Here is a 27,775-nt window from a genome sequence, read left to right as displayed (position 1 = left end):
GGTTCCATTGATTTCCATACAATATCGATGTGACAGATTAATATGCGCACGCTATTGATTACAGTAGATTTCAGTCTATATACATGAGGACAGGAAGCAGCAACAGTATACATTTCTACTTATGTTTTAGGAATATTAATGGTACTATTAACAATATTTTTAACAAATTTTTCAACATGATTAGACCTAAATCAGGTAAAAACTACTGAATGAGCCCAAAAAATGTGCTATGATTTATTGATTTTAATGATATTAGTGAAATTGTGAAAATGAGTGTGTCCTGGCTAGCAAGATGACCATTTATTTTTTGCACCTACTATATACCAGCAGGATTCAAATCCTACCCTATGAGTTCCAGACTACTGCTGGTCTTCTGTTCAACCTGGTAATTAATTGCAACCACCTGGTGTGCCAGGTCTAAATCAGTCCCTGATTAGAAGGGAAGAATGGAAAAAAAAGCAATGCAACTGGCTTCAAAGTACAAATTTGAATTTGAGGGCTATATAAGAGCCATGTACTTAGATAGACATATGCTTTTGGGCTACATGGTTTGATCTGAGGTCTTTAGAATGAGTTACTTAACTGGGAATCTAGAACAGGTATTTCTCGTAATGTGCTCGTCCATTCCTGTAGTTTAGGTGTGTAGTGTGATAACATACATACTGTACCTAGGCTTCTGAAAGGCACGGTCACACAACAGGTTTAGCAGGTCTTTCCTTGAAAATGAATCACTACATTTTTTTCATCATAATCAGTCGATATTCTGCGTTAATAACAATAGGTCGATTTGACCCAAGGCAGAGACCAGACCGTAGTCTTCCCACCTCAAGCTGCATTACCCCATCTAAAAAGTAAATTATTTTTATGATTACCATCTAAAAAAGACACTTTAAGACCATCCCATGTGTTTCTATACGCCCCTATCAGGGTATCTGAGCAGGTTACCTCGGCAACAAAGATGATGATGACGATGTCCTTCCGTTCAGAAGGTGAAAGGTCGTAGAGGAGGGAGTTCAGGGTGCTAACCAGGTAGCTCTGCTTCTGACGCTTCACTGTAGGGATCCCCAATACCAGGGACACTGACACACACACACACACACACACACACACACACACACACACACACACACACACACACACACACACACACACACACACACACACACACACACACACACACACACACACACACACACACACACACACACACACTAAAGTAAACCATTCACTGGAATAAAGTCAACACTGAGCAGGGTGGGGGAGGTGGCAGGATAGGGGTTACAGTCTGCGGGCCACTGACACTAGTAAACCACACCAAGCTTTGTAGCCTCTCACTTTAACACCCCTCTGGTTTGTCAAAGAGGACACGTTTACCCAGAGACATTTTTACATGACTCGTCGCTCACCTCCAGTTCGGCCTTGTCCCAGGACCACGTTAGGAATCAGGCTGTCTGGGTGATCCCGTAAGTGGGGCAGGTAGAGGTAGGCGTTGGGCAGTCTGGAGGACATCAGGCTGAGATTTCTCTTTATCGGTCCTTCTACACTCCACATCACCAAAAACCAAACCAAACACACAAGTAACGGTCAGACATAAAACAATAATTTAGCTTTGTTGACACTGTTTACAGTTTTATCTTGACTTCTCAAAAGTGCAGCGAAAGGGGGTGAGAGAGGGGGTGAGAGAGAGAGAGAACGAGAAATCGGGAAGATACCACCGTTGATTAAAAGCATGTATCCATTAAGATCTAAAGCCCTCAAGTTCTACCTTAATGAATGTCCCCTTCCCCAGCACCAATTGTATTGTGGACTTGACTGAACTGGTACTAACCTCCAACTATTTTCTCTTCAGAAGAGACTTTTTCTTCCAGACCAAAGGGACAGCGATAGGGAGTACTATGGCTCCTAATTATGCTAACCTGTATCTAGGAATGTTTGAAAAACAGGTGGTGCTGAATCCAGACCGTAACCCATTTCTCCCCAATATTCTCCTCATTCGGATATATTTGGATGATATTTTCCTGATCTATACAGGGACTCAGGAAGAGCTCTTGGAATTCACCATTGGGGAATGTATTTAAGGACATTATCAGAAAGCACTGGTACATTGTTGACACTGCCCTAAATATCCCCCACGTATGGTCTTTAAAAGACCCCCAAAGTTATTGAAATATTCCGGATTGACTGACCTTCATGTCTAAAAGTCATGAAGGACTGTTGTTTCTCTTTGCTTATTTGAGATGTTCTTGCCATAATATGGTATTTAACAAAATAGGGCTATCTTCTGTATACCAACCCTACTTTGTCACAACACAAAGGATTGGCTCAAAAGCATTAAGAAGGAAAGAAATTCCACAATTGAACTTTTAACAAGGTACGCCTGTTAATTGAAATGCATTCCAGGTGACTACCGCATGAACCATTCAATTCTTGTGGGCCGGCTAAGGAGTATTGGTGTCTCTGAGGGGTCTTTGGCCTGGTTTGCTAACTACCTCTCTCAAAGAGTGCAGTGTATAAAGTCAGAAAATCTGCTGTCTCAGCCACTGCCTGTCACCAAGGGAGTACCCCAAGGCTCAATCCTAGGCACCACGCTCTTCTCAATTTACATCAACAACATAGCTCAGGCAGTAGGAAGCTCTCTCATCCATTTATATGCAGATGATACAGTCTTATACTCAGCTGGCCCCTCCCCTTATTTTGTGTTAAATGCTCTACAACAAAGCTTTCTTAGTGTCTAACAAGCTTTCTCTACCCTTAACCTTGTTCTGAACACCTCCAAAACAAAGGTCATGTGATTTGGTAAGAAGAATGCCCCTCTTCACACAGGTGTTATTACTACCTCCGAGGGTTTAGAGCTTTAGGTAGTCACTGCATACAAGTACTTGGGAGTATGGCAAGACGGTACACTGTCCTTCTCTCAGCACTTATCAAAGCTGCAGGCTAAAGTTAAATCTAGACTTGGTTTCCTCTATCGTAATTCAGATGACCATCCTACCCATGCTAAATTTTGGAGATATAATTTATAGATCGGCAGGTAAGGGTGCTCTCAAGCGGCTAGATGTTCTTTTCCATTCGGACATCAGATTTGCCACCAATGCTCTTTATAGGACACATCACAGCACAATATACTCCTCTGTAAACTGGTCATCTCTGTATACCCGTCGCAAGACACACTGGATGATGCTTATTTATTAAACCCTCTTAGGCCTCACTCCCTCCTATCTGAGATACCTACTGCAACCCTCATCCTCCACATACAACACCCGTTCTGCCAGTCACATACTGTTAAAGGTCCCCAAAGCACACACATCCCTGGGTCGCTCCTCTTTTCAGTTCGCTGCAGCTAGCAACTGGAACGAGCTGCAACAAACACTCAAACCGGACCGTTTTATCTCAATCTCTTCATTCAAAGACTCAATCATGGACCCTCTTACTGACAGTTGTAGCTGCTTTGTATGATGTATTGTTGTCTCTACCTTCTTGACCTTTGTGCTGTTGACTTTGCCCAATAATGTTTGTACCATGTTTTTGTGCTGCTACCATATTGTGTTGCTACCATGCTGTGTTGTCATGTGTTTCTGCCTTGTTATGTTGTTGTCTTTAGGTCTCTCTTTATGTATTGTTATGTATCTCTTGTTGTGATGTGTGTTTGGTCCTATATCTATACTGTATTTATTTTTTTAATCCCAGGCTCCCGTCCCCGCAGGAGGCCTTTTGACTTTTGGTAGGCCGTCATTGTAAATAAGAATTTGTTCTTAACTGACTTGCCTAATTAAATAAAGGTTACATCAAAATACAATAATTACATTAAAAAAGATGGTTGAGAAAGTGGCAAGAAGAATCTCAAAAAAAAATATATATTGATTTGTTTAACACTCTTTTGGTTACTACATGATTTCATATGTGTTATTTCATAGTTTTGATGTCTTCACAATTTTTCTACAATGTAGAAAATAGTAAAAATAAAGAAAAACCCTGGAATGAGTAGGTGTGTCCAAACTTTTTCCTTGTACTGTATATTCTGTTGGTTCAACATAATTGAATTAAAATGACGTGGAAACAACGTTGATTCAACCTGTGTGTGCCCAGTGGGATGGCAGTACTGTCACCTGCGATGCGACTGTACACTGATGATAACATGATAACTCTGTCCCCTCACCTGGGATATTAGTGGAGGAGCTGTTGTTAGGTATGGTGAGGTTCCTCAGGCTGGTCAGAACACTGCTGAGCTCCCTGGACAGCAGCTCCCCCTTGAACTCTGCAGCCAGCAGACGTTCATACAGCTGGATCATAACTGGGTGGTTGGGGGATTCATCCCCATCTACACATACGCACACGCGTGTACACATACCGACAGGCACACACACACACGCACCCATACAGTTGCATGACAGAAAGAGATAAGAAGAGATAGAGAGAGCAAGAGAGAGTATTAACAGTTACAAGTCAATGTTTGAAAGTGTGTATTTGAAAAAGCTCCATCGACATCAAATGTTCAAATGTATTGAGGAGTTGGGTGCAGGACAACAATAGGTATAGGCTAATCTTCCCATAGCCCCATTCCACTGCTGTGATTTCCATGACAACCCCATTCATACCACATAGTTCCTCAAACAACAAACCCTGTGTTTTAGTTACTGGGTTACATGTCTAAAGCAGAAAAAGAATGGTGTTTTAAGTCATTGAATCAAAATCAGTCAAATTGTTAGTCACATGCTACGTAAACAACAGGTGTAGACTAACCGTCAAATGCTAACTTACAGGTCCTTCCCAACAATTCAGAGAGAAATAGAAAAATAATAACACAAAGAATAAATACACAATGAGTAACGATAGCTTGGCTATACAGTACACACGGTACAAGTACCTGGTCGATGTGCATGGGTAAGAGGTAATTGAGGTAGATATTTACATATAGGTCTGAATAAAGTGACTAGGCAACAGGATAAATAATAAATAATAATAAACAGTAGCAGCAGCATATGTGAGGAGTCAAAAGAGTTAGTGCAAATTCGGGCAGCTATTTGGTTAACTATTTAGCAGTCTTATGGCTTGGGGGTAGAAGCTGTTCAGGGTCCTGTTGGTTCCAGACTTGGTACATCAGTACCACTATCAGCTAGAAAAGTCTGACTTGGGTGGCTGGAGTCTTTGACAATTTTTAGGGTCCTGGATGGCAGGGAGCTCGGGCACCAGTGATGTACTGGGCCGTACGCACTACCCTCTGTAGCGCCTTACGGTCGAGTGCCCTGCAGTTGCCATACCAAGCAGTGATGCAGTCAGTCAAGAGGATCTGAAAGTCCATGCCAATATATTTCAGCCCAAAGGGGGAAGAAGATTTTGTTGTGCCTTCTTCATGACTGTGTTGTGTATGGATCATGTTCATTTCTAAGTGATGTGGACATGGAGGAACTTGAAGCTCTCTACCTGCTCCACTACAGCCCTGTCGATGTGGATAGGGGAGTGCTCGGACCTCCATTTCCTATAGTCCCACAATCAGCTCCTTTGTCTTGCTGACGTTGAGGGAGAGTTTGTTGTCCTGGCACCACACTGCCACATCACTAAACTTCTCCCTATAGGCCGTCTCATCATTGTCAGTGATTAGGCCTACAACTGTTGTGTCGTCAGCAAACTTAATGACGGTGCTGGAGTCCTGCGCAGCCACACAGTCGTGGGTGAACAGGGTGTACAGGAGGGGACTAAACACGCACCTCTGAGGGGCCCCCGTTGAGGGTCAACGTGGAAGATGTGTTGTTGCCTACCCTCACCACCTGGGGGAGGCCCGTAAAGAAGTTCAGGATCCAACTGCAGAGGGAGGTGTTCAGTCCCAAAGTCCTGAGCTTAGTGATGAGCTTGGAGGGCACTATGGTGTGGAACGCAGAGCTGTAGTCGATGAACAGCATTCTCACATAAGTGTTCCTCTTGTCCAAGTGTGAGAGGGCAGTGTGGCGAGCAATATAAATTGTGTCATCTGTGGATCTGTTGGGGTGTTATGCAAATTGGAGTGGGTGCAGAGTGTCTGGGATGATGGTGTTGCCGTGTGAGCCGTGACCAGCCTTTCAAAGCATTTTATGGCTACAGATGTGAGTGCTATGGGGCGATAGTCATTTAGACAGGTTATCTTGGGCACAGGGACTTTGTTGGTCTGCTTGAATCACGTAGGTATTACAGACTGGGTCAGGGAGAGGTTAAAAATGTCAATGAAGACACTTTCCAGCTGGTCAACGCATGCTCCAAATATGCATCCTCGGAAACAATGGTTCTGTGTTGCTTGCCTTGAAGCGAGCATACAAGGCCTTTCGCTTGCGCACATTCAACAAGTGTCAGAGCCGATGTAGTAGGAATCCACCTTTGTCCTGTATTGCTGCTTTGCCTGTTTCATGGCTTATCGGAGGTCGTAGAGGGATTTCTTATAAGCTTCCGCATAAGTGTCCACTCCTTGAAAGCGGCAGTTTTAGCCAATAGCTCAGTGTGGATGTTGCCTGTAATCCATGGCTTCTTTTTGGGATATAAACATAAGGTCACTGTGGGGAAGAAGACGTCAAAGCACTTACGAAAGAAGCCAGTGAATGATGTGGTAAACGTCTCAATGTTATCGGATGAATCCCGGAACATATTCCAGTCTGTGCTAGCAAAACAGTCCTGTAGCTTAGCATCATCGGACCACTTCCATATTGAGCGCGTCACTGGTACTTCCTTTTTGAGTTTTTGCTTGTAAACTGGAACCAGGAGGATAAAGTTATGGTCAGATTTGCGAAAGGGAGAGCCTTGTGTGCATTTCTGTGTGTGGAGTAAAGGTGATCTATAATTTTGTCGCCTCTAGTTGCACAGGGGACATATTGGTAACGGATTTCAGTTTCCCTGCATTAAAATCACCGGCCAAGAGACGTCCCTCTGGGTGTCCAAAATAAGAATTTGTTGTTCAATATTTAGTTTGTCAATAGATTATTGGGTTTATATGTGTTGCATCCCCGGTTAAAGGAAGCAGGTTCTTTTTAGTTATTGTAAAGAGAAACTTTACATTAACATCACAAAGAGGTTTATTTCCAACATGACAGCGTATACAACATTGCCGGTTCCAAGCTGAGTCCATCTCCACCCGCTCAAAGGAAGCACACTTGAATACCTTGGCCAACAAACAATGAGGGTCTGCCAATAAAACTATGCGTATCCAATCAGATACATATTTCCAATATCACGCACTGAATACGTGCATACCATTTTAACCAGGTGTGCATAATAACATGCTGCTTATCTCTCAAACACTACAATATGCCCTGCCTTGGCATAGGCTCTGAGATTAAATAGGCAATGATGTCGCGCTCCTATCACATAGCAATAGGCCTACTGTAGCCTACCCATACTGTCAAATATTTTGACATAAACTATCGGTCTATTTAATGTGTTGGCAGAATGTTTTCATCTTTAGCAGTAATTTATTCTGTATCTGGATAATGACGGTCAGTTTCTGAATGAGAAAACAGTTTCAAATTGTCGTGGTATTATAAACCATGATGCCTATGATATTGCAAAACTTGAAATACATATATCTATTTACCAGGCTACTAGGTGCAATGGTTATTTGTTGTATGGGTCCTTGGGGAATATCATGGCCAGAAAAGGTGAGAATATATTCTGCATTGGTTATGAAAATAAAATAGAAAAAAAAGATTCCTGTGTCTAATTATTTTAGATTCTAAAAAAAAAACAGATGGTCGCTTTTCTCACTAATTGTGCATTGTTAATAATATTTTCCAGTTTTCCTTTTTTGATTGATTTACTTGCCAGCTTTCAATACAATAAGGATTTCAATCACTAACAGATGTGCTTACACATGGTCTAAGGTTTGCATGGTGGTGAGCACATTCTCACATGAAGATATCTTTTTAAATAAATGCCAACTTTTGCATTAAAACTGGCGCATGCACATTTTAGGGTATATTTTGTACTTATGCAATGTTTATAAACGAGGCCCCTGGTGTTGCAAAATCATGGCAATACATCTAGATGAGAACCATTCAAATTCTAGGTAGACCTATATGATTCAATATATTTAAGCAATAAGGCCCGAGGAGGTGTGGTATATGGCTAATATACCACGGCTAAGGGCTGTTCTTATGCACGACGCAATAAGGAGTTATGGGACACAGCCCATAACCGTGGTATATTGGCCATATACCACAAAGCCCGAGGTGCCTTATTGCTATTATAAACTGGTTACCAACGTAATTAGACCAGCAAAAATACATTTTTGTCATACCCGTGGTATACATTCTGATATACCAGGGCTGTCAGCCAATCAGCATTCAGGACTTGTACCACCCAATTTACAATTAAGTGATAATGCCCGAGAAGCCGGTGTTGGGCGGATATAATGGCACGGGTGTTATTGGCACCGGGCCAATATATCCTCCAAACAACGGCTTCGAGGGCATTATCACTTTCATACAAAGGCTTACCAACATATTCAAATAATGATTTACATATTTTCATATTTTTATTTATTTATTCATACTATTTCATCCTTCCACAAGATACAGTCCCGACAAAAATCTAGGGTTGCTACCCAAGCCGGCTGGTCGTTCGTTCTATCGGTTCGATTGCCAGAGACGTAACCCAGTCGTTCGTTCTAAATGTTCCATTGCCATACTGGCTGGCAACGTTCTTATCCCTTGCTTGCTAGAAAGCCAACTACGGCTAACTTACAGTCACGTCAAAAAGTCCAGCAAGAATAACAGCAAAGTAGCTGATTTTGCATTAGTTTAAGCTGTTTTCTAGTGACATTTATTTGGATACATCCATAACAATGAGCTAGGGCTCTGAGAGTGTGATGTCAGGAAAATAACCTCTCACTCAATGTCAACAAAACAAAGGAGATGATCATGGACTTCAGGAAACAGAGGGAGCACCCCCCCCCCCATCCACATCGACGGGACAGCAGTGGAGAAGGTGGAAAGTTTTAAGTTCATTGGCGTACATATCACTGACAAACAAACGGTCCACCCACACAGACAGTGTGGTGAAGAAGGCACAACAGAGCCTCTTCAACCTCAGGAGGCTGAAGAAATTTGGCTTGTCGCCTAAAACCCTCACACGCTTTTATAGACGCACAATTGTGAGCATCCTGTCGGGCTGTATAACCGCCTGGTATGGCAACTGCACTGCCCACAACCGCAGGGCTCTCCAGAGGGTGGTGTGGTCTGCACAACACATCACTGGGCGCAAACTACCTGCCCTCTAAGGCCACCTACACTACCCGATGTCACCGGAGGGCCAAAAAGATCATCAAGGACAACAATCACCCGAGCCACTGCCTGTTCACCCCGCTATCATCCAGAAGATGAGGTCAGTACAGGTGCATCGAAGCTGGGACCGAGAGACTGAAAAACAGCTTCTATCTCAAGGCCATCAGACTGTTAAATAGCCATCACTATCAGAGAGGCTGCAGCCTACATTACACATACTTGAAATCACTGGCCACTTTAATAATTGAACACTCTTCACTTTAATAATGTTTACATATCTTGCATTACTCTTCTTATATGTATATACTGTATTCTATACTATCTACTGTATCTTAGTCTATGCCGCTCTGAAATTGCTCATCCATGTATTTATATATTCTTAATTCCATTCCTTTACTTAGATTTGTGTGTATTAGATATTTGTTGTGAAATTGTTAGATATTACTTGTTAGAAATTGCTGCACTGTTGAACTAGAAGCATAAGCATTTAGCTACACCCGCAATAACATCTGCTAAACACGTGTATGGGATCAATAAAATTAGATTTGAATTGATGAGGCGCAATTTTTCCTGGCATAGAAAATGTGCTCACATGTCAAGACACTGTTGTTCAGAGGAGCTAGCCGACAACACAGCTAACACAATCACTTCAAACTGAAGCTGCAGAGACTGCAAACTAGCTGCACTTCATTTCATTTGACCTTTTTTCAATTGACATGTCTTTGTATATATCCATAAAAATAATGACGGACAATTTATGATTTTGATTGGCTAAGAAATACTGCCTGCCTGTCTGTCTCATCCTGGAGATTGAATTTGAATATTAAAACAATGGTGCAAATGTCGGAGAGACTGACAGCAAGGTTTCTACAAATCTCTGCTGTTGAACACTAAATGTTAGTCTAAATGAAATGTGAGATAATGTCTAGATGCTCTTTATAGCGGAGATAAAGTTTATAAAATGCCTGGCTGGGCTGATGAGACAGCGAATTGCAGTCAGATGGAGTAAATAGACATTTTCATGATTTAGCCTGTGGTAACTTGTGGAATAGACACCGGCTGGAATGCAGTTTTAACCAATCAGCATTCAGGATTAGACCCACCCATTGTATAATTAAGCAATAAGACATGAGGGGGTGTGGTATATGGCCAATATAGGACTGTTCTTAGGCACAATGCATCGCGGAGTGCCTGGACACAGCCCTTAGCCGTGGTATATTGGCCATATACCACAAACCCCCGGGTGCTTTATTGCTATTATAAACTGTTTACCAACGTAATTGAAGCAGTAAAAATAAATGTTTTGCCATACCACGGCTGTCAGCCAATCAGCATTCAGGGCTCGAACCACCCAGTTAATAATGTTCAATTTATCACGTATTTAGCTTCCAGTATTACCATTTGAAAACAATAGAAAACTGAATTCAGTTATGTACAAGGTTTAACCTTTTGAAAAAAGTTTGTAGCCTAATAGATCATAATGTAAAAAGAATAGTGTGACAAGTGCGACACCTTACCATTTCCATTATGAGCGGTAAACCAGGTTAGAGAGAGAAAAGCACAAGCCAGAATACATCCAAGTTTTATATGGGTGAGCCTCATCTCATCTCTCAAACTGTCAATAGAAAACTTCCGTCTGACTTCGGTTTATGCTGAAAACAGTGCTGCCGTTCAAATGAATCCACAGGTGATAGTCCACTCAGGTTCTTCTCACGTTTACTCCATGACTGCGCCAAGGACATTCTATTATGAAAAGCCTAAAAGTCACTTCCTTATCTCTTCATAAAATAGATTGGCATACATGACAACCCCTGGTTAGCCTACAACATTTCCTTGAAAAGGTGATGCGACAGTTGAGGTGCGCCTGTCTCAGCGCGGTCTCATCCCCACCTACTTGCCAATTATGGAACTGCGTGATTTCAAAATAAAATGTTATTGGTCACATACACATGGTTAGCAGTTGCTATTTCGAGTGTAGCGAAATGCTTGGGCATCTAGTTACGACAGTGCAGCAATATCTAACAAGCAATCTAACAATTCCACAACAACTACCTAATACAAACAAATCTAAGTAAAGGGATGGAATAAGAATATATACATATAAATATATGGATGAGCAAGCATAGGTAAGATGCAATAGATGGTATGAAATAGAGTATATACATATGGGATGAGTAATGCAAGATATCTAAACATGATTAAAGTGCATTATTAAAGTGACTAGTGATCAATTTATTAAAGTGGTCAATGATTTCAAGTATGTTTGTAGGCAGCAGCCTCTCTGTGTTAGTGATGGCTGTTTTACAGTCTGATGGCCTTGAGATAGAAGCTATTTTTCAGTCTCTCGATTTGAATTTGAGTTCAATTTAGTGTCACACACTGATCGGTTTCATCTTTCTTTATGCTTGTCTCCTCCTCTAGGTGTCGCCCATCTTCCCCATGATCCCCTCTGCATTTCTACCTGCGTTCCCTGTTTGTCTCGTGCCAGTTCTTCTTGTCTTACCATTGTGCTTTCCAGTCTTCCTATTTTCTCAAGATTCTGTTTCCTAGTTTCCCCGGTACTGACCATTCTGCCTGCCCTGATCCCGAGCCTGCCTCCCGTTCTGTACCTGCCTGACTCTGACCCGATTACTAACCTCTGCCTGCCCCTGAGCCTGCCTGCCGTTCTGTGCCTTATTGACTCTGACCCAGATTACGGACCTCTGCCTACCATTGACCGGTCTTTTGCCTGCCCCCCGTTTGAGTCAATAAACATCTGTGATTCTAGCCGTCTGCATCTGGGTCTTATCCTGAGTTCTGATACTTAGCAGAAGTATTTGAGTTAAGAATGCCTTGGAGATGCACATGGTTGTTTGTCTTATTCATGTATTGAATAGTATACAGTCCTACAATAGGCCTAGTTATAACAAACATGTAGGCCCAAAGAGTCCAAGCTGCATGGACAAAAACAATGTCCAATATAACCAATTGCTTTCCCACCGAGACCAGCTTTTGGTGAATCTTTAATATCACCAGTAGCGCTGATTGAAATTGGCACATTGGTTTTTAAGGACACACCTTGAATACGTCCACCCCTACCACCTCAGCACAAGTGAGCTGATATAAGACAGGTAAATTACCAACCCTGGCATTCATTGGGCATTGGGGGACGTCTGTATAACTGGATCACGGACTTCCTGTTCGATCGAGTCATATGGGAGAGTGTGGGGTCAGAATTGTCAACGTGGTTTGAAGTTGACAATGGTACTCCTCAGGAAAGTGTGATGAGTCCGGTGTTGTTCACCCTGGTCCCTGATGATATATTACATATTTAAAGAGGTAGAACAGGGAGTGTGTGTCTGCCTGTTTGCGTGCGTGCTTGTGGATGAGGATGCGTTTCAAAACAAGCAGTCAGTATAAGCAGTCAGTATAAGAGTACACCATTTTATTAATGCAACCATTCCATCCTCAGTAGCCATATCACTGTGAACCATCCTTCACATCTTGTGACTCAACAGTGTGTGAGCTCTCCTTTTTCTCAGCGCAAAACTCTGCAGAGAGAAGAGAGGAGACGTTAATGAGAACTTGGACAAGGTTTAAATGAACACAGGACTCATGCAAAAGGGATCTATTCTAAACTGATGATTGACAACGTAAATTAATAATAACCTTTTTCTAAGCTTTAAAATTGCAGGCAAAATGTGTCTTCTATCAATGTAATTGTCTGCATAATTCCCAATCTCCTATATATATTTTTTGGTAAATATATATATTATTTTAAATATACAGTATATATTTTTAATATATTTTTCTTCAACCCTACCACCATAATACGAAATGTTGCCTGGTGTTCTTTTGATGAATAGGTTAGAGTTAATAATGACCTGTAACTCCATCATAGGAATACTGTGCAGGCTGAGGATACTGGAGGCATTCTGCCTGCTTCTGGAACTTTTTCAACTCGGCCTCCGGCAGTGTCCTGCTCTTCCCTGGAAATAGAAGAAGAAAGAAACTGGATGATTCTATGACTTGATTGACCAAGGTTTCCACATTTCTGTTGGGTAAATGTTGGTTCTGGCCATTGGAGGGATCTCAAAAGAACACACACACACACACACACACACACACACACACACACACACACACACACACACACACACACACACACACACACACACACACACACACACACACACACACACACACACACACACACACACACACACACACACACACACACACACACACACACACACACACACACACACACACCTACCAAATATATAGAGAGATTGGATATGCACTTCGTCCATGGTGCAATTGAGGTTCATGACGAGACAGTCAGGGCAGGATAGTAGGAAGTGTCCAGTGGCAGTCATATTATTCTCTATGTAAGAAAATAAAACACAGTAACTCACAGTACTTTAACAGCCTATTTTCTATCAGATCATGGATGGCCTGCCAGTCAATAATGTTTGACTTACGTGAGATTTGCCAAATGTTTTTGGAAAAGGTCATGTTGTCAGAGGAGTCAAGACATTTTCCATCACTGTCAGAGGAAATGAGATAATCACTAGATAATTCTTAGAGCTGTAGAATGTCTATTCACATAGCATAGCTACTATGTCAAATGACATATGACGAGTGGTTAGAGATAAGACTGTAGAGAGTTACTATCACTTACATCAAGTTTCCCTGGTTCAAAAGGACTGTCTCGGTGTGTGAAGTGGGAAGGATTTCAATCCATGAGCTGTTGGTCTTTCTCAGTAATGCGTTGAACATCTCATGGTTCGAGAAACCCTCGATGAAGATCCACTTCCCAAAGATCTGTGGGAAAATGTATTGGTCTGTCATTTAATTTCACACATTTCGGTTTTATAGCACTATTTGTCTGTGAAGCATAGTGCCTGAGGGCAGAGGCTGTATACTGCCTATACGTTGGAGTCAAATGCCTTTTAAACTCCATTAGATTCAATACATCACAGTTCACAAATTGGAAATCATCACTATTTCTAACACACCCCAACACCTCTATTGAGGTCCACTCTATAGATAGGCGATGTACTCACAGAATGTTTGTCTTCCGGTGCGAGCAGTTTCACCAGATGTCCACAATCCTCTGGCGCCGGTGCTGCTGTTCCCACTGACAACAGAGCAAGGAGAGGGGCCAAGTAGAGGACACACATTGTGTAGATCAAGGTAAACTGAGCCTTCAGAGAAGTAAGTCTTAGCAAGAGTAAAGTCTCGGTTGTCAATGAGCTGAAACACCTTCAATATATACAGAGGTAAAATGTGGAGTGTTTTAAGATAATGTTTCTCCCCAAGTTACGTAATACTGAAGTTACCCAAATTGGCATGTGGTTGAACGCTAGGGTGCAGGGAAATTCCAAAACTACCCCAGTGACAGCAAGATTAAACAATTGGACCTCTACAACTATTAATTATTTATAGTTTGTTTGGTTTGGTCAAGGACCTATAGGGCAGCAGCCCAAGAGGCACGTTTTGACTGTGACAATGAACCTAATGGCGACATTTATTGCTGTTAGTATCAAAATATAATTTAGTCATCTGCGGTTATGGTTTAACAATGAAAACTGAAGGCAATAGAGTTGTTTTTATTTTATTTGGTCAGATAAAATGTTCTGAAATCATCAAGTGTAGGCTGTACAACAGGGTGCTATGGGATACATTTCACAGACAGACAAAGAGGTACACCAGCAGCAGATAACTGTTCATAATTCATCGGAAATGTCCAGGACAAACATTCCTCCTTTGAGGTGTAGGGACTTCTTGGTTGTGTCGCAAATTCCTAGCTTCTCCTAGCCCAACCACTATACCACAGCCCTAAGGGTAGGCATGTGGAATGGATTGTAAGGGTGCATGGCAAACTTTGTCATAGTGGAAGGTGAGAAAGGACCTAGCACCATTGACAACAGCAGCCACAACCTGGAGGGAATGGGGGGGGGCATTGTTGAGTATTGGGACGTAGCCATGGGATAGAAGGGGGTGAGAGGAGGACACCGTCGAGAGTATTGGGATGTAGCCTCACATCACACAGTTATCAGGGAGAGGAGAGTCAACAGCAGGGCACATATGAACAAAGTCATGCTCACACTGCTAACTTTTGCTCCATTCAGGCAACTGCAGGGCCAGTGCTGTAGTCCCTCTCTGTCTGTGTCTCTGTCCAGGCCATGGCCACTCTGGCTTCCGCTCTCTTCTCTCCCCCTCTCCTCCTTCCCCCTTTCACGGAGCTCCTGTCGTCCAGTAGGAGGAGACAGAGAGCGAGAGAAGTCGTCTAGGACAGGTGCAGAAGGGTGAGGGCAGTCCAACCAATCGGTGGCCAGGGATCGAGGGTATCCTACATCTGGGACAGAAGCTGGGTAGGGGAACTTCCAATATGAATCTCCTTTGAAGAGGTAGATGGAGCCTGAGGAAGGGATCAGACTTGGTATTTCAATTACTTTCAATACATTTCGAAACAAGTATTCTGATAACCTTTAATATAAAATAATGAAAATACTCGAATAAACTGACTCAAATACATTTACACCACGTATTTCAAGATAGTATTTGAAAAAAGTATTTTGAAATACTTTGAAATACATTTTGGTATACTATTTTTATTTTATTTTTTACAAATAACCATTCAAATATTAAAATAAAAGTACTTGTTTGGGCTGTGTATTTGGAAAAAAAATAAAAATAAAATACACATGTATTTGAACCCATGTCTGGAAGTGATATATAGCATGGGGCTTAATGTTTGTTGACAAACATTCACACATGTACAAGTATTGTACATTGTGAGGTGTCTCACATATAATCTTTCACAGTCAGTCTCATAGAATCTCACAAACTCTCGTTCATCTCTCTCTCTCTCACACTCACTCTCGCTCTCACCGTCTCTCTCTGTCGTAATCCCGTTCACTCCTCCTCTGATGAGCTCGGTCCAGGTCTCACTCTCTTCTTCCTCTCCTCCTGCTTCCCCTTTTCCAATGTCCCCCCACATTGGTCCTTCCTCTGGGTCCCACATCAGGCCCTGCTCCTCCTCTCCTTCCTCTCCTCTCTTTCCTTCTGTCTCTCTCCCTTTCCTCAGTTCTGAGAGAGGGCGGGGGTAGCCCTCCTGGAGAGAGAGGTCATTGAACAGCCAAAACTGGGATTCTAAAACACAAAACAGAAAGAGGCAATAAAGAGTCTTCTCAAGGTTCAGGTTTGGTTTACAATTGGTTTACAATTCATAAGGATATATGAATATGGGTGGAGAGAGAAACTAGAATCATGTTCATTTTTCTAAATTGATTGCTAAGACACTTTTAATGACAACACATCCGCCACGCTGATCCTCAACACAGGGGCCCCTCAGGGGTGTCGTGCTTAGTCCCCTCCTGTACTCCCTGTTCACTCATGACTGCACAGCCAGGCATGACTCCAACACAATCATTAAGTTTGCCGATGACACAACAGTGGTAGGCCTGATCACCGGCAACAACAAGACAGCCTATAGAGAGGATCTCTATACAAGGCTGTGTCAGAAGAAGGTCCTAAAAAATGTCAAAGACTCCAGCCACCCTAGTCATAGACTGTTCTCTCTGCTACCGCACGGCAAGCGGTGTCAGAGTGCCAAGTCTAGATCCAAGAGGCTTCTAAACAGCTTCTACCCCCAAGTTATTAGACTCCTGAACATCTAATCAAATGGCTATCCAGAACATTTGCATTAACCCCCCCCCCCACCTTCTTTTACACTGCTGCTACTCTCTGCTGTTATCATCTATGTCACTTTAATAACTCTACCTACATGTACATATTACCTCAACTAACCAGTGCCCCCACACATTGACCCTGTACCGGTACCCCCCTGTGTCTGGTCTCGCTATAATTATTTTACTGCTGCTCTCTTTTGTTACGTTTATTTCATATTGTTACTCATATTTTGAGAACTTGTGTTGGAGGGCCAGTAGGAGGCACCGTTTCCTCTGGACTAAAAAAATATCCCAATCCCCCAGGGCATTGATTGGGGACATTGCCCTGTGTAGGGTGCTATCTTTCGAATGGGACGTTAAACGGGTGTCCTGACTCTCTGTGGTCACTAAAGTTCCCATGGCACTTATCATAAGAGTAGGGGTGTTAACCCTGGTGTCCAAGCTAAATTCCCAAACTGGCCCTCATAAAATCATGGTCATCGAATCATCCCCAGTTTACAATTGGCTCATTCATCACCCCCTCCTCTCCCATGTAACTATTCCCCAAGTCATTGCTGTAAATGAGAATGTGTTCTCAGTCACTTTCCATGTAAAGTAAGGGTAACAAAAAACATGTTAGGATGTGTTGTAGTCAGTATTTATTGGGCCATTGTGTAACGATTGATTGAAATAATCAATCAAATGTGTTTATAAAGCCCTTCTTACATCAGCTGATGTCACAAAGTGCTGTACAGAAACCCAGCCTAAAACCCCGAACAGCAGGCAATGCAGGTGTAGACTTTTCAATTCATAACTTTTCATGACATAACAGGCTGTATGTTTTGATGGAGGTAGTTGATCTTGTGTAAAGTATTTACTGATTTGAGTGTCATTTTGACAAATGTGCTCAAGCAATCGAGAAACTTTAATAGTTTAGTCAGTTGAGTAGCACTAATTCTCCTCTGTTGATAATGCGTCACTGATGCATTGAGATGCTATGTGAAGTAGAATAATCAGACTAATCTAAGGTCAGTTTATAATTTCCCTTCTAAATGGTTAGGTTAGGAGTCAGGAATGGAATACTGATCCTAGATCTGTGGCTTAGGGCAAATTCTACCCAGAGCTATCTGTGTGGAGGTCTAGTGTGTGGGGTGGCTGCGGTCAGAGGTTACCTACCAGTGATGAAGATGATGGCGTGGTCCAAGTGTCTCTCCAACACAGCCTGCAGAGGGGGCAGGTTAGGGGGAAGACCCCCCCACAGCCTCCTCACTGAGGCCCCCCGGCCGGACACCAGCCCCCCAGTACTGACCCTCCACATACTCAGCCCTGCCAGAGAGGGAGGTTGGTAAGGAGGTGACAGATGAGAAAGGGGAAAAAAATAATGTAGAAGGTGAAGGAGGGCGGGAGCGTGGTGAGGAACAGAGAGGAGGAAGGCACGGTAGGAAAGGTAGAACGAGAGAAATTAGGATGAAGAAAGGGGTGAAGAAAGGATGAAAAGAGGTGAGACAGAGAGGAGTTCAGTACACAGCCCTGTAATCGTGGATATATCCACCAGGGGGCGATGATGCCAGTAGAATAATGAGGGAGTCTGGGGACAATAGTCACAGCAGAACCCAACCAATAGGCAGCCTACCTACACCACACTCACCTTTAAAGAAGAACATCTCTCCCCTAATGTTAGCCACTGCATCAAAGCTAGTGTTACAGCGGTCTACAGAATGTCTGAAAGAGAAGGAGAGAGCATCAGAGAGGGCAGGAGTGAAATGGAGGGAGGGAAGGACAAGAGAGTATTATTTGATGACATTGCTAACCCTTATCCTCTTTTGTTTCCCTGTCTGTGTCCTTATGTCTAAAGTTTGTCAGTACCTGTGTCTGTGTCGGTGTCCGTGCCTGTCGCGATGCCGCAGCTGAGGTTCAGGCGCCAACCGGGGAACGTCTGTGACCATGAGACGATTTCTATTACCTGCAAACACAACACCGTCGTTTCAGAACCAATCACACACACACACATACACACACACAGACAGATAAACACACACAGAGACTGACCGTAGAGCCTGGTGATGTGCTCCAGGTCGTGGGGGCCCAGGCGGTAGTGAAGAGGATCTCCTACGGGGCTCTGGTAGTAGGGTCTCATCACAGAGCGCCTGGCAGACGAGTGGGACAAACCCAGGGCATGGCCAAACTCATGCACCAGGACCGTGAACAAGTCAGTACCCTCAGAAGCTGGGGTGAGGCGGGAGAGGGGGGTTGGTTCAGGTTAGGGTGATTGTTAGTAGTGTGTTGACTGCGTCCATAACATTCTCCAAATTGAAAACTTACATCCAACCCTATTTCTATTGTGAACCTCAGGGGAGACTCAAACTTAAATTCCACCTACCTTACCAGAGGGCTATCAGTGCAATACGAATACCTACTCTCAACTTTCAGATCTACTGTTGATTTGGAATCGGGCCCTTGAATCCCCCAGTACCTCTCTCTGCTGTCTCTGGGTCTTTTTGTTGTCACTCACCTGGCTGGCGGAACGCCCACTCCTCCTCAGCATCCAGGTGTACTCCGCCCGCTCTAGCAGGGTCAGAGGGGAAAAAGGCGTGGCCAACAGCTCCCCCTGCCCCATCGAAGGGGTATCTGTCACCATGGAAACCGTGGAGGAAGTCCACCTGCATGTCTGCCCCTTCTGAGCCTCCCACCTGGTAACAGGGTAAACAGGAAGTGAGGTCAGAGAGAGAGAGAGAGAGAGAGAGAGAGAGGGGGGGAGAGAGAGAGAGAGAGAGAGAGAGAGAGAGAGAGAGAGAGAGAGAGAGAGAGAGAGAGAGAGAGAGAGAGAGAGAGAGAGAGAGAGAGAGAGAGAAAGAGAGAGAAAGAGGGGGTAATCTTTGTATTCAACTAACACATCCAGGGAAAGAGACTGACCTCGTGGAACTCCAGTGGGGTTGGGTCCGCCCACACCCTCAGGGCGTAAAACACCAGGGAGCGAATCGTCTCACGGGAGAGAGAGGAGGAGGTGGGGTATGAACGCAACCTAGGAAGAATTAGAATGTATTGAGAGTGAAAGTGACAATGGGTTGATTAGTGAGATACAGAGATGAATGATGAATAGTGAGCAGTAGTCTAATGAACCTCCAGTTGATGTTTCTTCGTGTCCATGTGGTCACAGCCCTCTTTGTCCTTAGGCTCTGCCCCTCCTGGTGCTGATTGGCCAGTGGTTTTGGCTCCTCCCCTTCATCTGGCAGTGAACATCGTGGGGCTCGCATCAGAGCCAGTGTCTCCTCATCTGAGAGAGGACAGAGAGAGAGGAGGTCAACAATAGGTCAGCAACACAGGAGTGAAGGAGAGAGAGAGAGAGAGAGAGAGAGAGAGAGAGAGAGAGAGAGAGAGAGAGAGAGAGAGAGAGAGAGAGAGAGAGAGAGAGACAGATCGGGAGAGAAAAAGAGACAGAGACGGAGGAGTGAGAGAGACAGCAACACAGAGAGGATGGATATAATCAACTTAATTTTCCCAACCCTATTTCTATTTTCTCACCTGCAACTCCTGTATCCTTGAGGCCTGCAAACCTCTGCATGGCTCTGACAGCATGAGTGACAGCTGTCCAGGCCTGTAGCTGTCCAGTAGAGGGGTCTGAGGGCGGGAGGTAGCCATACCTGGTCAGCCAATCCTGGGACAGGAAACAGAGGCATTGCATTGAGAGGCATTATCGTAGGTCAGTCCTAAAACGTCACTTGTGCTGCTTAGAGACATGACGTTTTGAGAGGGAAAGAGATCACCAAGCTAAGTGAAGATTAGATAAGTGAAAATCAGAGTTTGACTGCTCTTCAAAGTGTGTCTATGTACAGTATCTAGCCTAATCCTGTGAAGGTACAGCTCCATGTCCATGTGAGCCCAGTTTCACAATGAAACATGTAGGCTCAACACTCTGGCCTTGCAGGCAAAGTGAACAAAAATGTATGATACAAAATCCGATAAGGGCAAATGATTTATCACTTTGGTAGTGAATTTGTATTCACATTTTTTTCTATTCACTATTTCACTCTTTTTTAAAACTATTTTCATTTCAAAGGCCATCATAAATGATAGCAACTTGCTGAAATAAATAATCCATGCTGGATGAATAATAAAATAGCCCTAGGGTATTGTACGCCTCCGCATTTTTCCTCACCACCAGTCCAGTGCTTTGGTCGTCAGTGGGGGTAACAGGAGCAGAGGAGGTGGATGCTGTTGTGTCCGTTGGGGCAACTGTCGAGCCCTGGATCCCGGCGACGGACACGGTTTGCGTGCACGCGCACAGCAGGAGAAAACTCCACGCTGCTGCCTTCATCCCGCTGGCGCTCGCATATTCCAATGAAACTCGCAAAACAAAATTGCAGGGAACATTTATCGCTTTAGGTCAGTTCATCCAGGCGAGGGGTCCGGGTCTCCGAAGTATCATCCGTCCTTCATGGTCGGGTTGAATGTGAGGAGTGTAGATAAACTGTGACAGGACCAGTGCTTCTCGAGACGTTTTGGCACTACTGGTAAAACGCTCTGGAGATGGGAGAGCACCGATTTACATGTTAGTTTTCTGCTGTTGTTGCCAAAGAAAACGTTCATGCTATCTCTAATCACGCTGTCATTCATTACATTACACACTTTATGTTAAAGGCTTTCAATGGCCTTAAAACGCTTGGCCTTTGCACTATATGTCGCAAATTCTTTAAACATGCAGAGGTATATACATCATCATAATAGCCCAGCACTGTATCGCAACGAAGCTGTAGAGCCTAGTTTTTTTACTCAGCATAAAAATTAGTAAATCTCCGTTATCATTGAGAAAATTGAAATATGTAGCCTAAATAATGCAAAGATACAACATTATTCTGAAAATAATGGTGAATGAAAACGTCAATGAAGATAGTCATTAGATGTAGGCTATATACAGTTGAAGTCTGAAGTTTACATACACCTTAGCCAAATACATTTAAACTCAGTTTTTCACAATTCCTGACATTTCATCCTAGAAAGAAATTCCCTGTCTTAGGTCAGTTAGGATCACCACTTTACTTTAAGAATGTGAAATGTCAGAATAATAGTAGAGAGAATGATTTATTTCAGCTTTTATTTATTTCATCACATTCCCAGTGGGTCAGAAGTTTACATACACTCAAATTAGTATTTGGTAGCATTCGCTTTAAATTGTTTAACTTGGGTCAAATGTTTCAAGTAGCCTGCCACAAGCTTCCCACAATAAGTTGGGTGAATTTTGGCCCATTCTTCCTGACAGAGCTGGTGTAACTAAGTCAGGTTTGTAGGCCTCCTTGCTCACACATGCTTTTTCAGTTCTGCCCACAAATTTTCGATAGGATTGAGGTCAGGGCTTTGTGATGGTCACTCCAATACCTTGACTTTGTTGTCCTTAAGCCATTTTGCCACAACTCTGGAAGTACGCTTGGAGTCGTTGTCCATTTGCGACCAAGCTTTAACTTCCTGACTGATGTCTTGAAATGTTGCTTCAATATATCCACATAATTGTCTTCCCTCATGATGCCATCTATTTTGTGAAGTGCACCAGTCCCTCCTGCAGCAAAGCACCCCCCCAACATGATGCTGCCACCCCCGTGCTTCACTGTTGGGATGGTGTTCTTCGGCTTGCAAGCCTCCCCCTTTTTCCTCAAAACATAACGATGGTCATTATGGCCGAACAGGTCTATTGCTGTTTCATCAGATCAGAGTACATTTCTCCAAAAAGTATGATCTTTGTCCCCATGTGCAGTTGCAAACTGTAGTCTGGCTTTTTTATGGTGGTTTTGGAGCATCGGCTTCTTCCCTGCTGAGGTTATGCCGATATAGGACTTGTTTTACTGTGGATATACAGTGCCTTGCGAAAGTATTCAGCCCCCTTGAACTTTGCGACCTTTTGCCACATTTCAGGCTTCAAACATAAAGATATAAAACTGTATTTTTTTGTGAAGAATCAACAACAAGTGGGACACAATCATGAAGTGGAATGACATTTATTGGATATTTCAAACTTTTTTAACAAATCAAAAACTGAAAAATTGGGCATGAAAAATTATTCAGCCCCCTTAAGTTAATACTTTTTAGCGCCACCTTTTGCTGTGATTACAGCTGTAAGTCGCTTGGGGTATGTCTCTATCAGTTTTGCACATCGAGAGACTGAAATTTTTTCCCATTCCTCCTTGCAAAACAGCTCGAGCTCAGTGAGGTTGGATGGAGAGCATTTGTGAACAGCAGTTTTCAGTTCTTTCCACAGATTCTCGATTGGATTCAGGTCTGGACTTTGACTTGGCCATTCTAACACCTGGATATGTTTATTTTTGAACCATTCCATTGTAGATTTTGCTTTATGTTTTGGATCATTGTCTTGTTGGAAGACAAATCTCCATCCCAGTCTCAGGTCTTTTGCAGACTCCATCAGGTTTTCTTCCAGAATGGTCCTGTATTTGGCTCCATCCATCTTCCCATCAATTTTAACCATCTTCCCTGTCCCTGCTGAAGAAAAGCAGGCCCAAACCATGATGCTGCCACGACACTTTTTATGGATATCTTTAAGAAATGGCTTTCTTCTTGCCACTCTTCCATAAAGGCCAGATTTGTGCAATATATGACTGATTGTTGTCCTATGGACAGAGTCTCCCACCTCAGCTGTAGATCTCTGCAGTTCATCCAGAGTGATCATGGGCCTCTTGGCTGCATCTCTGATCAGTCTTCTCCTTGTATGAGCTGAAAGTTTAGAGGGACGGCCAGGTCTTGGTAGATTTGCAGTGGTCTGATACTCCTTCCATTTCAATATTATCGCTTGCACAGTGCTCCTTGGGATGTTTAAAGCTTGGGAAATCTTTTTGTATCCAAATCCGGCTTTAAACTTCTTCACAACAGTATCTCGGACCTGCCTGGTGTGTTCCTTGTTCTTTTATATGCCATTCTTCATGATGCTCTCTGCACTTTTAACGGACCTCTGAGACTATCACAGTGCAGGTGCATTTATACGGAGACTTGATTACACACAGGTGGATTGTATTTATCATCATTAGTCATTTAGGTCAACATTGGATCATTCAGAGATCCTCACTGAACTTCTGGAGAGAGTTTGCTGCACTGAAAGTAAAGGGGCTGAATAATTTTGCACGCCCAATTTTTCAGTTTTTGATTTGTTAAAAAAGTTTGAAATATCCAATAAATGTCATTCCACTTCATGATTGTGTCCCACTTGTTGTTGATTCTTCACAAAGAAATACAGTTTTATATCTTTATGTTTGAAGCCTGAAATGTGGCAAAAGGTCGCAAAGTTCAAGGGGGCCGAATACTTTCGCAAGGCACTGTAGATACGTTGTACCTGTTTCCTCCAGCATCTTCACAAGGTCCTTTGCAAATCTGGGATTGATTTGCACTTTTCGCACCAAAGTACGTTTATCTCTAGGAGACAGAACGCGTCCCCATCCTGAGCAGTATGACAGCTGCGTGGTACCATGGTGTTTACACTTTCGTACTATTGTTTGTACAGAGGAACATGGTACCTTCAGGAGTTTGGAAATTGCTCCCAAGGATGAACCAGACTAGTGGAAATCTACAATTTTGTTTCTGAGGTCTTGGCTGATTTCTTTTGATTTCCCCATGATGTCAAGCAAAGAGGCACTGAGTTTGAAGGTAGGCCTTGAAGTACATCCACAGGTACACCTCCAATTGACTCAAATTATATCAATTTGCCTATCAGAAGCTTCTAAAGCCATGACATCATTTTATGGAATTGTCCAAGCTGTTTAAAAGGCACAGTCAACTTAGTGTATGTAAACTTCTGACCCACTGGAATTGTGATACAGTGAATTATAAGTGAAATAATCTGTCTGTAAACAATTGTTGGAAAAAGGACTTGTGTCATGCACAAAGTAGATGTCCTAACCGACTTGCCAAAACTATAGTTTGTTAACAAGACATTTGTGGAGTGGTTGAAAAACAAGTTTTAATGACTCCAACCTAAGTGTATGTAAACTTCCGACTTCAACTGTGCATGTTCAATAGGCAGATGAATCAATAAATATCTAATCAGGAGATGGAAGATCATTTAACATAAAATAAGTAGGGGAGGGTTGTGTTAGTGTGCACAAGAAGACACTCGACTTAAATGCAGAGGGAAAGTGGATGGGATAGGTGTAAGGGGGCTGAGAAGAATGTGGTGCTTTAATTAAATTAGCTGGTGTCATTTAGTTAAAGGATGGGGGCAAAGAGGGCGGGATGGATGGAGGGATATAGCGATGGTGGAGGACAGTTGTAAAGTAATGAGATAAAGTGGAATGGGGGTTCAGTCCTTTTCTCAAGGGACAGATAGAAGGAGAAAGGGAGGAAATAAAAGCTGTGGTGTCTCGGCCTTTGTTTCAAGGTTGAAGGTAGATAATAAAGGGATGAGAGAGAGAGAGACAGAGGGAAGGTAGGATATACAGAAAGAAAGGAAGAGAATAAGGGAGGGGTACAGTAAGGAGGGTGGCATGTGATGGTTGAGTCATGAAAGTGCAGTGAGAGTCAATGGGTGTTCATGAATGGATTCTTTAATTATGTTGGGTTCTAAACACGCACTCTGGACTTGGACCCAAGCATCTGGTTCAGTGCATGTGCATCACGCACAATTGGTTCTAACACCGTCTGTCAGACAATATGGCAAAGAAACACATGAGCTAAAAAGAATATTCTGTACATGCTAATATACATACTGCTAGTCTACTAATGAAGAGAGGGTGAGAAACATATAATACCAGTTAATGCTAAATACACCGATACTGGAAACATAACAAACTAGTGCATACACAGAAACACAGTGTGTACACACATACGATACTTAATGATTGACAGAGCAGCATTAGGCAAAACAAGATAAAATGCAGTTTATCCTATGCTTACCAGCTCTTCTTCCCAGACTTTTATGTCCTTCTTTTGCTGATCTCTTGCACTCTCTCTTCTCTGACTCGCACTCAATCTGAACAGATGTGTCCCTCTCTCCCTCTCTCATCCCTCATGCTAACCCAACCCCCCCCCCCCTCAATTTTCTGAGCTCTCACAATAGTTTCCTCCATACAGCCCCCACCACCCCTACATCAAAATCTGTGTGCGTGTGTTTGTACGTGTGGTGTGTATCAATGGAGATAAAGCCTCTTTCCATGCCGTAAGAAGATTGACAGTTTCCTTTGCTCTCTCTATCACTCACTCACACCATATGGCTGCCAGTGCTTTCCAACTGTACAGCTCCTAATCAATGGTGAGAAGTTCCTATGTAGCCTAGAGCAAATTCAATATGAAAACCACATTCTGAATGAATCCATGTTTTTAAAGTAAAACAATTAGGCTCAGAAACATGTTTGGCACCACGTATACAAATGTATTGTATGTGTAACTAAAGCCTCTCCCTGTTGGATTAGTGAGAACGAGACAGCGTAGATTGTGTGTGAGTGTGTGTGTGTGTCTGTGTGTGTGTCCACATGTTTGACTGTGTGTAGTGAGGGGGGTAGGGGTAGTAACATTTTGATGAAATCCTCTTAACGACAGGATTAAAAAAATTAAAGACAAAAATTTGAACAGATCTCGCTCTCTATTTCACTCGTTGGCTCTCTGTCTCTCTGTCTCTCTATTTCTCTCTCACTCACTCCCTCTCTCTTGTCCTCTACAGGGGTATTATTGAAGCCAACTGACCTCCTTCTGGAAATAATACTGATTAAGACAGACAATTCCAAAGACAATCACCAAACAGTAAGAGAGAAATAATATATACCAGACGCTTTTATCCAAAGCGATTTACAGTCATGCATGTGTAGCAGTGTGATGTTGTTCCTCTAGATCAGGGGTGTCAAAGTCAAATGGACGGAGGGCCAAATAAAAAATTTAGCTACAAGCCGAGGGCCGGACTGTTCGAATGTTCATTGAAATTTTTTTAAATGACGCATATAGTCTAGTGAACCTAATTGAACCTACTGAAAACCTAACAAATATATTCCAATATGATCAGATAAATAAAGCAATATTTTCTTATGGCTCTGTCAGTAATCTTTAATTTTCAACAGACACAAAAGACAAATTTCCTTTATATAAAAATCCCCATAACATGAACATTAAATGAAAGAAACCGGTATTCAAGGCACCATCAGTAGCCTATATTTTCTATTTTAGCAAAAGTGGGCTAAATTTACTTCAAAGAAAAAAACAATAATAGCAATTTTCTATCATCCACTCAACTTGGTTTTAAATGCCTTCACTGTACTGTACATATCAGAGATGACACGATCCCGACCCTGCAGCTGCAAGTTCATTGCATTCAGATGACTCGTAATGTCACACAGAAAAGCCATTTCACACAGAAACATTTCGTCTCGGAGTTGTGTTGTGTCTTTCCCTTTGCTGTCCAAGAACAGACAAATCTCCTCACGAAGCTCGAAACATCTTTGAAGCACCTTTCCCTGGCTTAGCCATCGCACCTCTGTGTGATAAGGCAAATCACCATGCTCCGTTTCTAACTCCGTCAGAAATGCCTTGAACTGGCGGTGATTCAAACCTTTGGCTCTGATAAAGTTAACTGTGCGCGTGATGATGCTCATTACATGCTCCATTTTCAAGGCTTTACCGCACAACGCTTCCTGGTGTATGATACAATGATAAGCTGTCAGCTCACCTGTCGCGTTTTCCTCTTGCATCTTTTCCCGTATCTTTGCCACCAGTCCGCTCCTGTGTCCACACATCGCAGGTGCTCCGTCGGTTGTCAAACCCACGAGTTTTTCCCAAGGCAGCTCCATCTCATTTACACATCTTGACACCTCTTCATACAAATCATGCCCCGTAGTTGTGCCATGCATAGGACGTAAAGCCAAAAACTCCTCTGTCACGCTTAGGCTGGAGTCCACTCCG

General features: G+C 42.9%; 3 protein-coding genes across 3 annotated transcripts; all 3 read right to left on the bottom strand.

Moving 5' to 3' along the window:
• Nucleotides 1-815: 815 nt before the first annotated feature.
• On the bottom strand, nucleotides 816-11,071 carry LOC123993388 (alpha-1,3-mannosyl-glycoprotein 4-beta-N-acetylglucosaminyltransferase A-like). Its single transcript, XM_046295485.1, has 4 exons — nucleotides 10,757-11,071; nucleotides 4,157-4,318; nucleotides 1,407-1,538; nucleotides 816-1,079 (listed from the first exon to the last, which is right to left on the bottom strand). The coding sequence occupies exons 1-4, from the start codon at nucleotides 10,839-10,841 to the stop codon at nucleotides 826-828; spliced, it is 633 nt and encodes a 210-aa protein (XP_046151441.1). The 5' UTR covers nucleotides 10,842-11,071; the 3' UTR covers nucleotides 816-825.
• A 1,571-nt stretch (nucleotides 11,072-12,642) lies between these two features.
• Nucleotides 12,643-14,587, bottom strand: LOC123993387 (saxitoxin and tetrodotoxin-binding protein 2). The gene is made up of 6 exons (XM_046295484.1): nucleotides 14,288-14,587; nucleotides 13,903-14,045; nucleotides 13,703-13,767; nucleotides 13,495-13,605; nucleotides 13,103-13,207; nucleotides 12,643-12,769 (listed from the first exon to the last, which is right to left on the bottom strand). The coding sequence occupies exons 1-6, from the start codon at nucleotides 14,402-14,404 to the stop codon at nucleotides 12,699-12,701; spliced, it is 612 nt and encodes a 203-aa protein (XP_046151440.1). The 5' UTR covers nucleotides 14,405-14,587; the 3' UTR covers nucleotides 12,643-12,698.
• A 243-nt stretch (nucleotides 14,588-14,830) lies between these two features.
• LOC123993386 (matrix metalloproteinase-17-like) lies at nucleotides 14,831-25,882 on the bottom strand. Its single transcript, XM_046295483.1, has 12 exons — nucleotides 25,784-25,882; nucleotides 21,054-21,418; nucleotides 20,420-20,552; nucleotides 20,018-20,171; nucleotides 19,811-19,919; nucleotides 19,410-19,587; nucleotides 18,947-19,123; nucleotides 18,764-18,860; nucleotides 18,546-18,619; nucleotides 18,074-18,223; nucleotides 16,119-16,379; nucleotides 14,831-15,645 (listed from the first exon to the last, which is right to left on the bottom strand). The coding sequence occupies exons 2-12, from the start codon at nucleotides 21,210-21,212 to the stop codon at nucleotides 15,269-15,271; spliced, it is 1,869 nt and encodes a 622-aa protein (XP_046151439.1). The 5' UTR covers nucleotides 21,213-21,418; nucleotides 25,784-25,882; the 3' UTR covers nucleotides 14,831-15,268.
• Nucleotides 25,883-27,775: the final 1,893 nt, after the last annotated feature.

This window comes from Oncorhynchus gorbuscha, linkage group LG13 (assembly GCF_021184085.1).
Source record: "Oncorhynchus gorbuscha isolate QuinsamMale2020 ecotype Even-year linkage group LG13, OgorEven_v1.0, whole genome shotgun sequence".
In the NCBI taxonomy this organism is placed as follows: Eukaryota; Metazoa; Chordata; class Actinopteri; order Salmoniformes; family Salmonidae; genus Oncorhynchus; species Oncorhynchus gorbuscha.
Note: the sequence above shows the minus strand (reverse complement) of the source record. Positions and strands in the feature narration are given on the sequence as shown.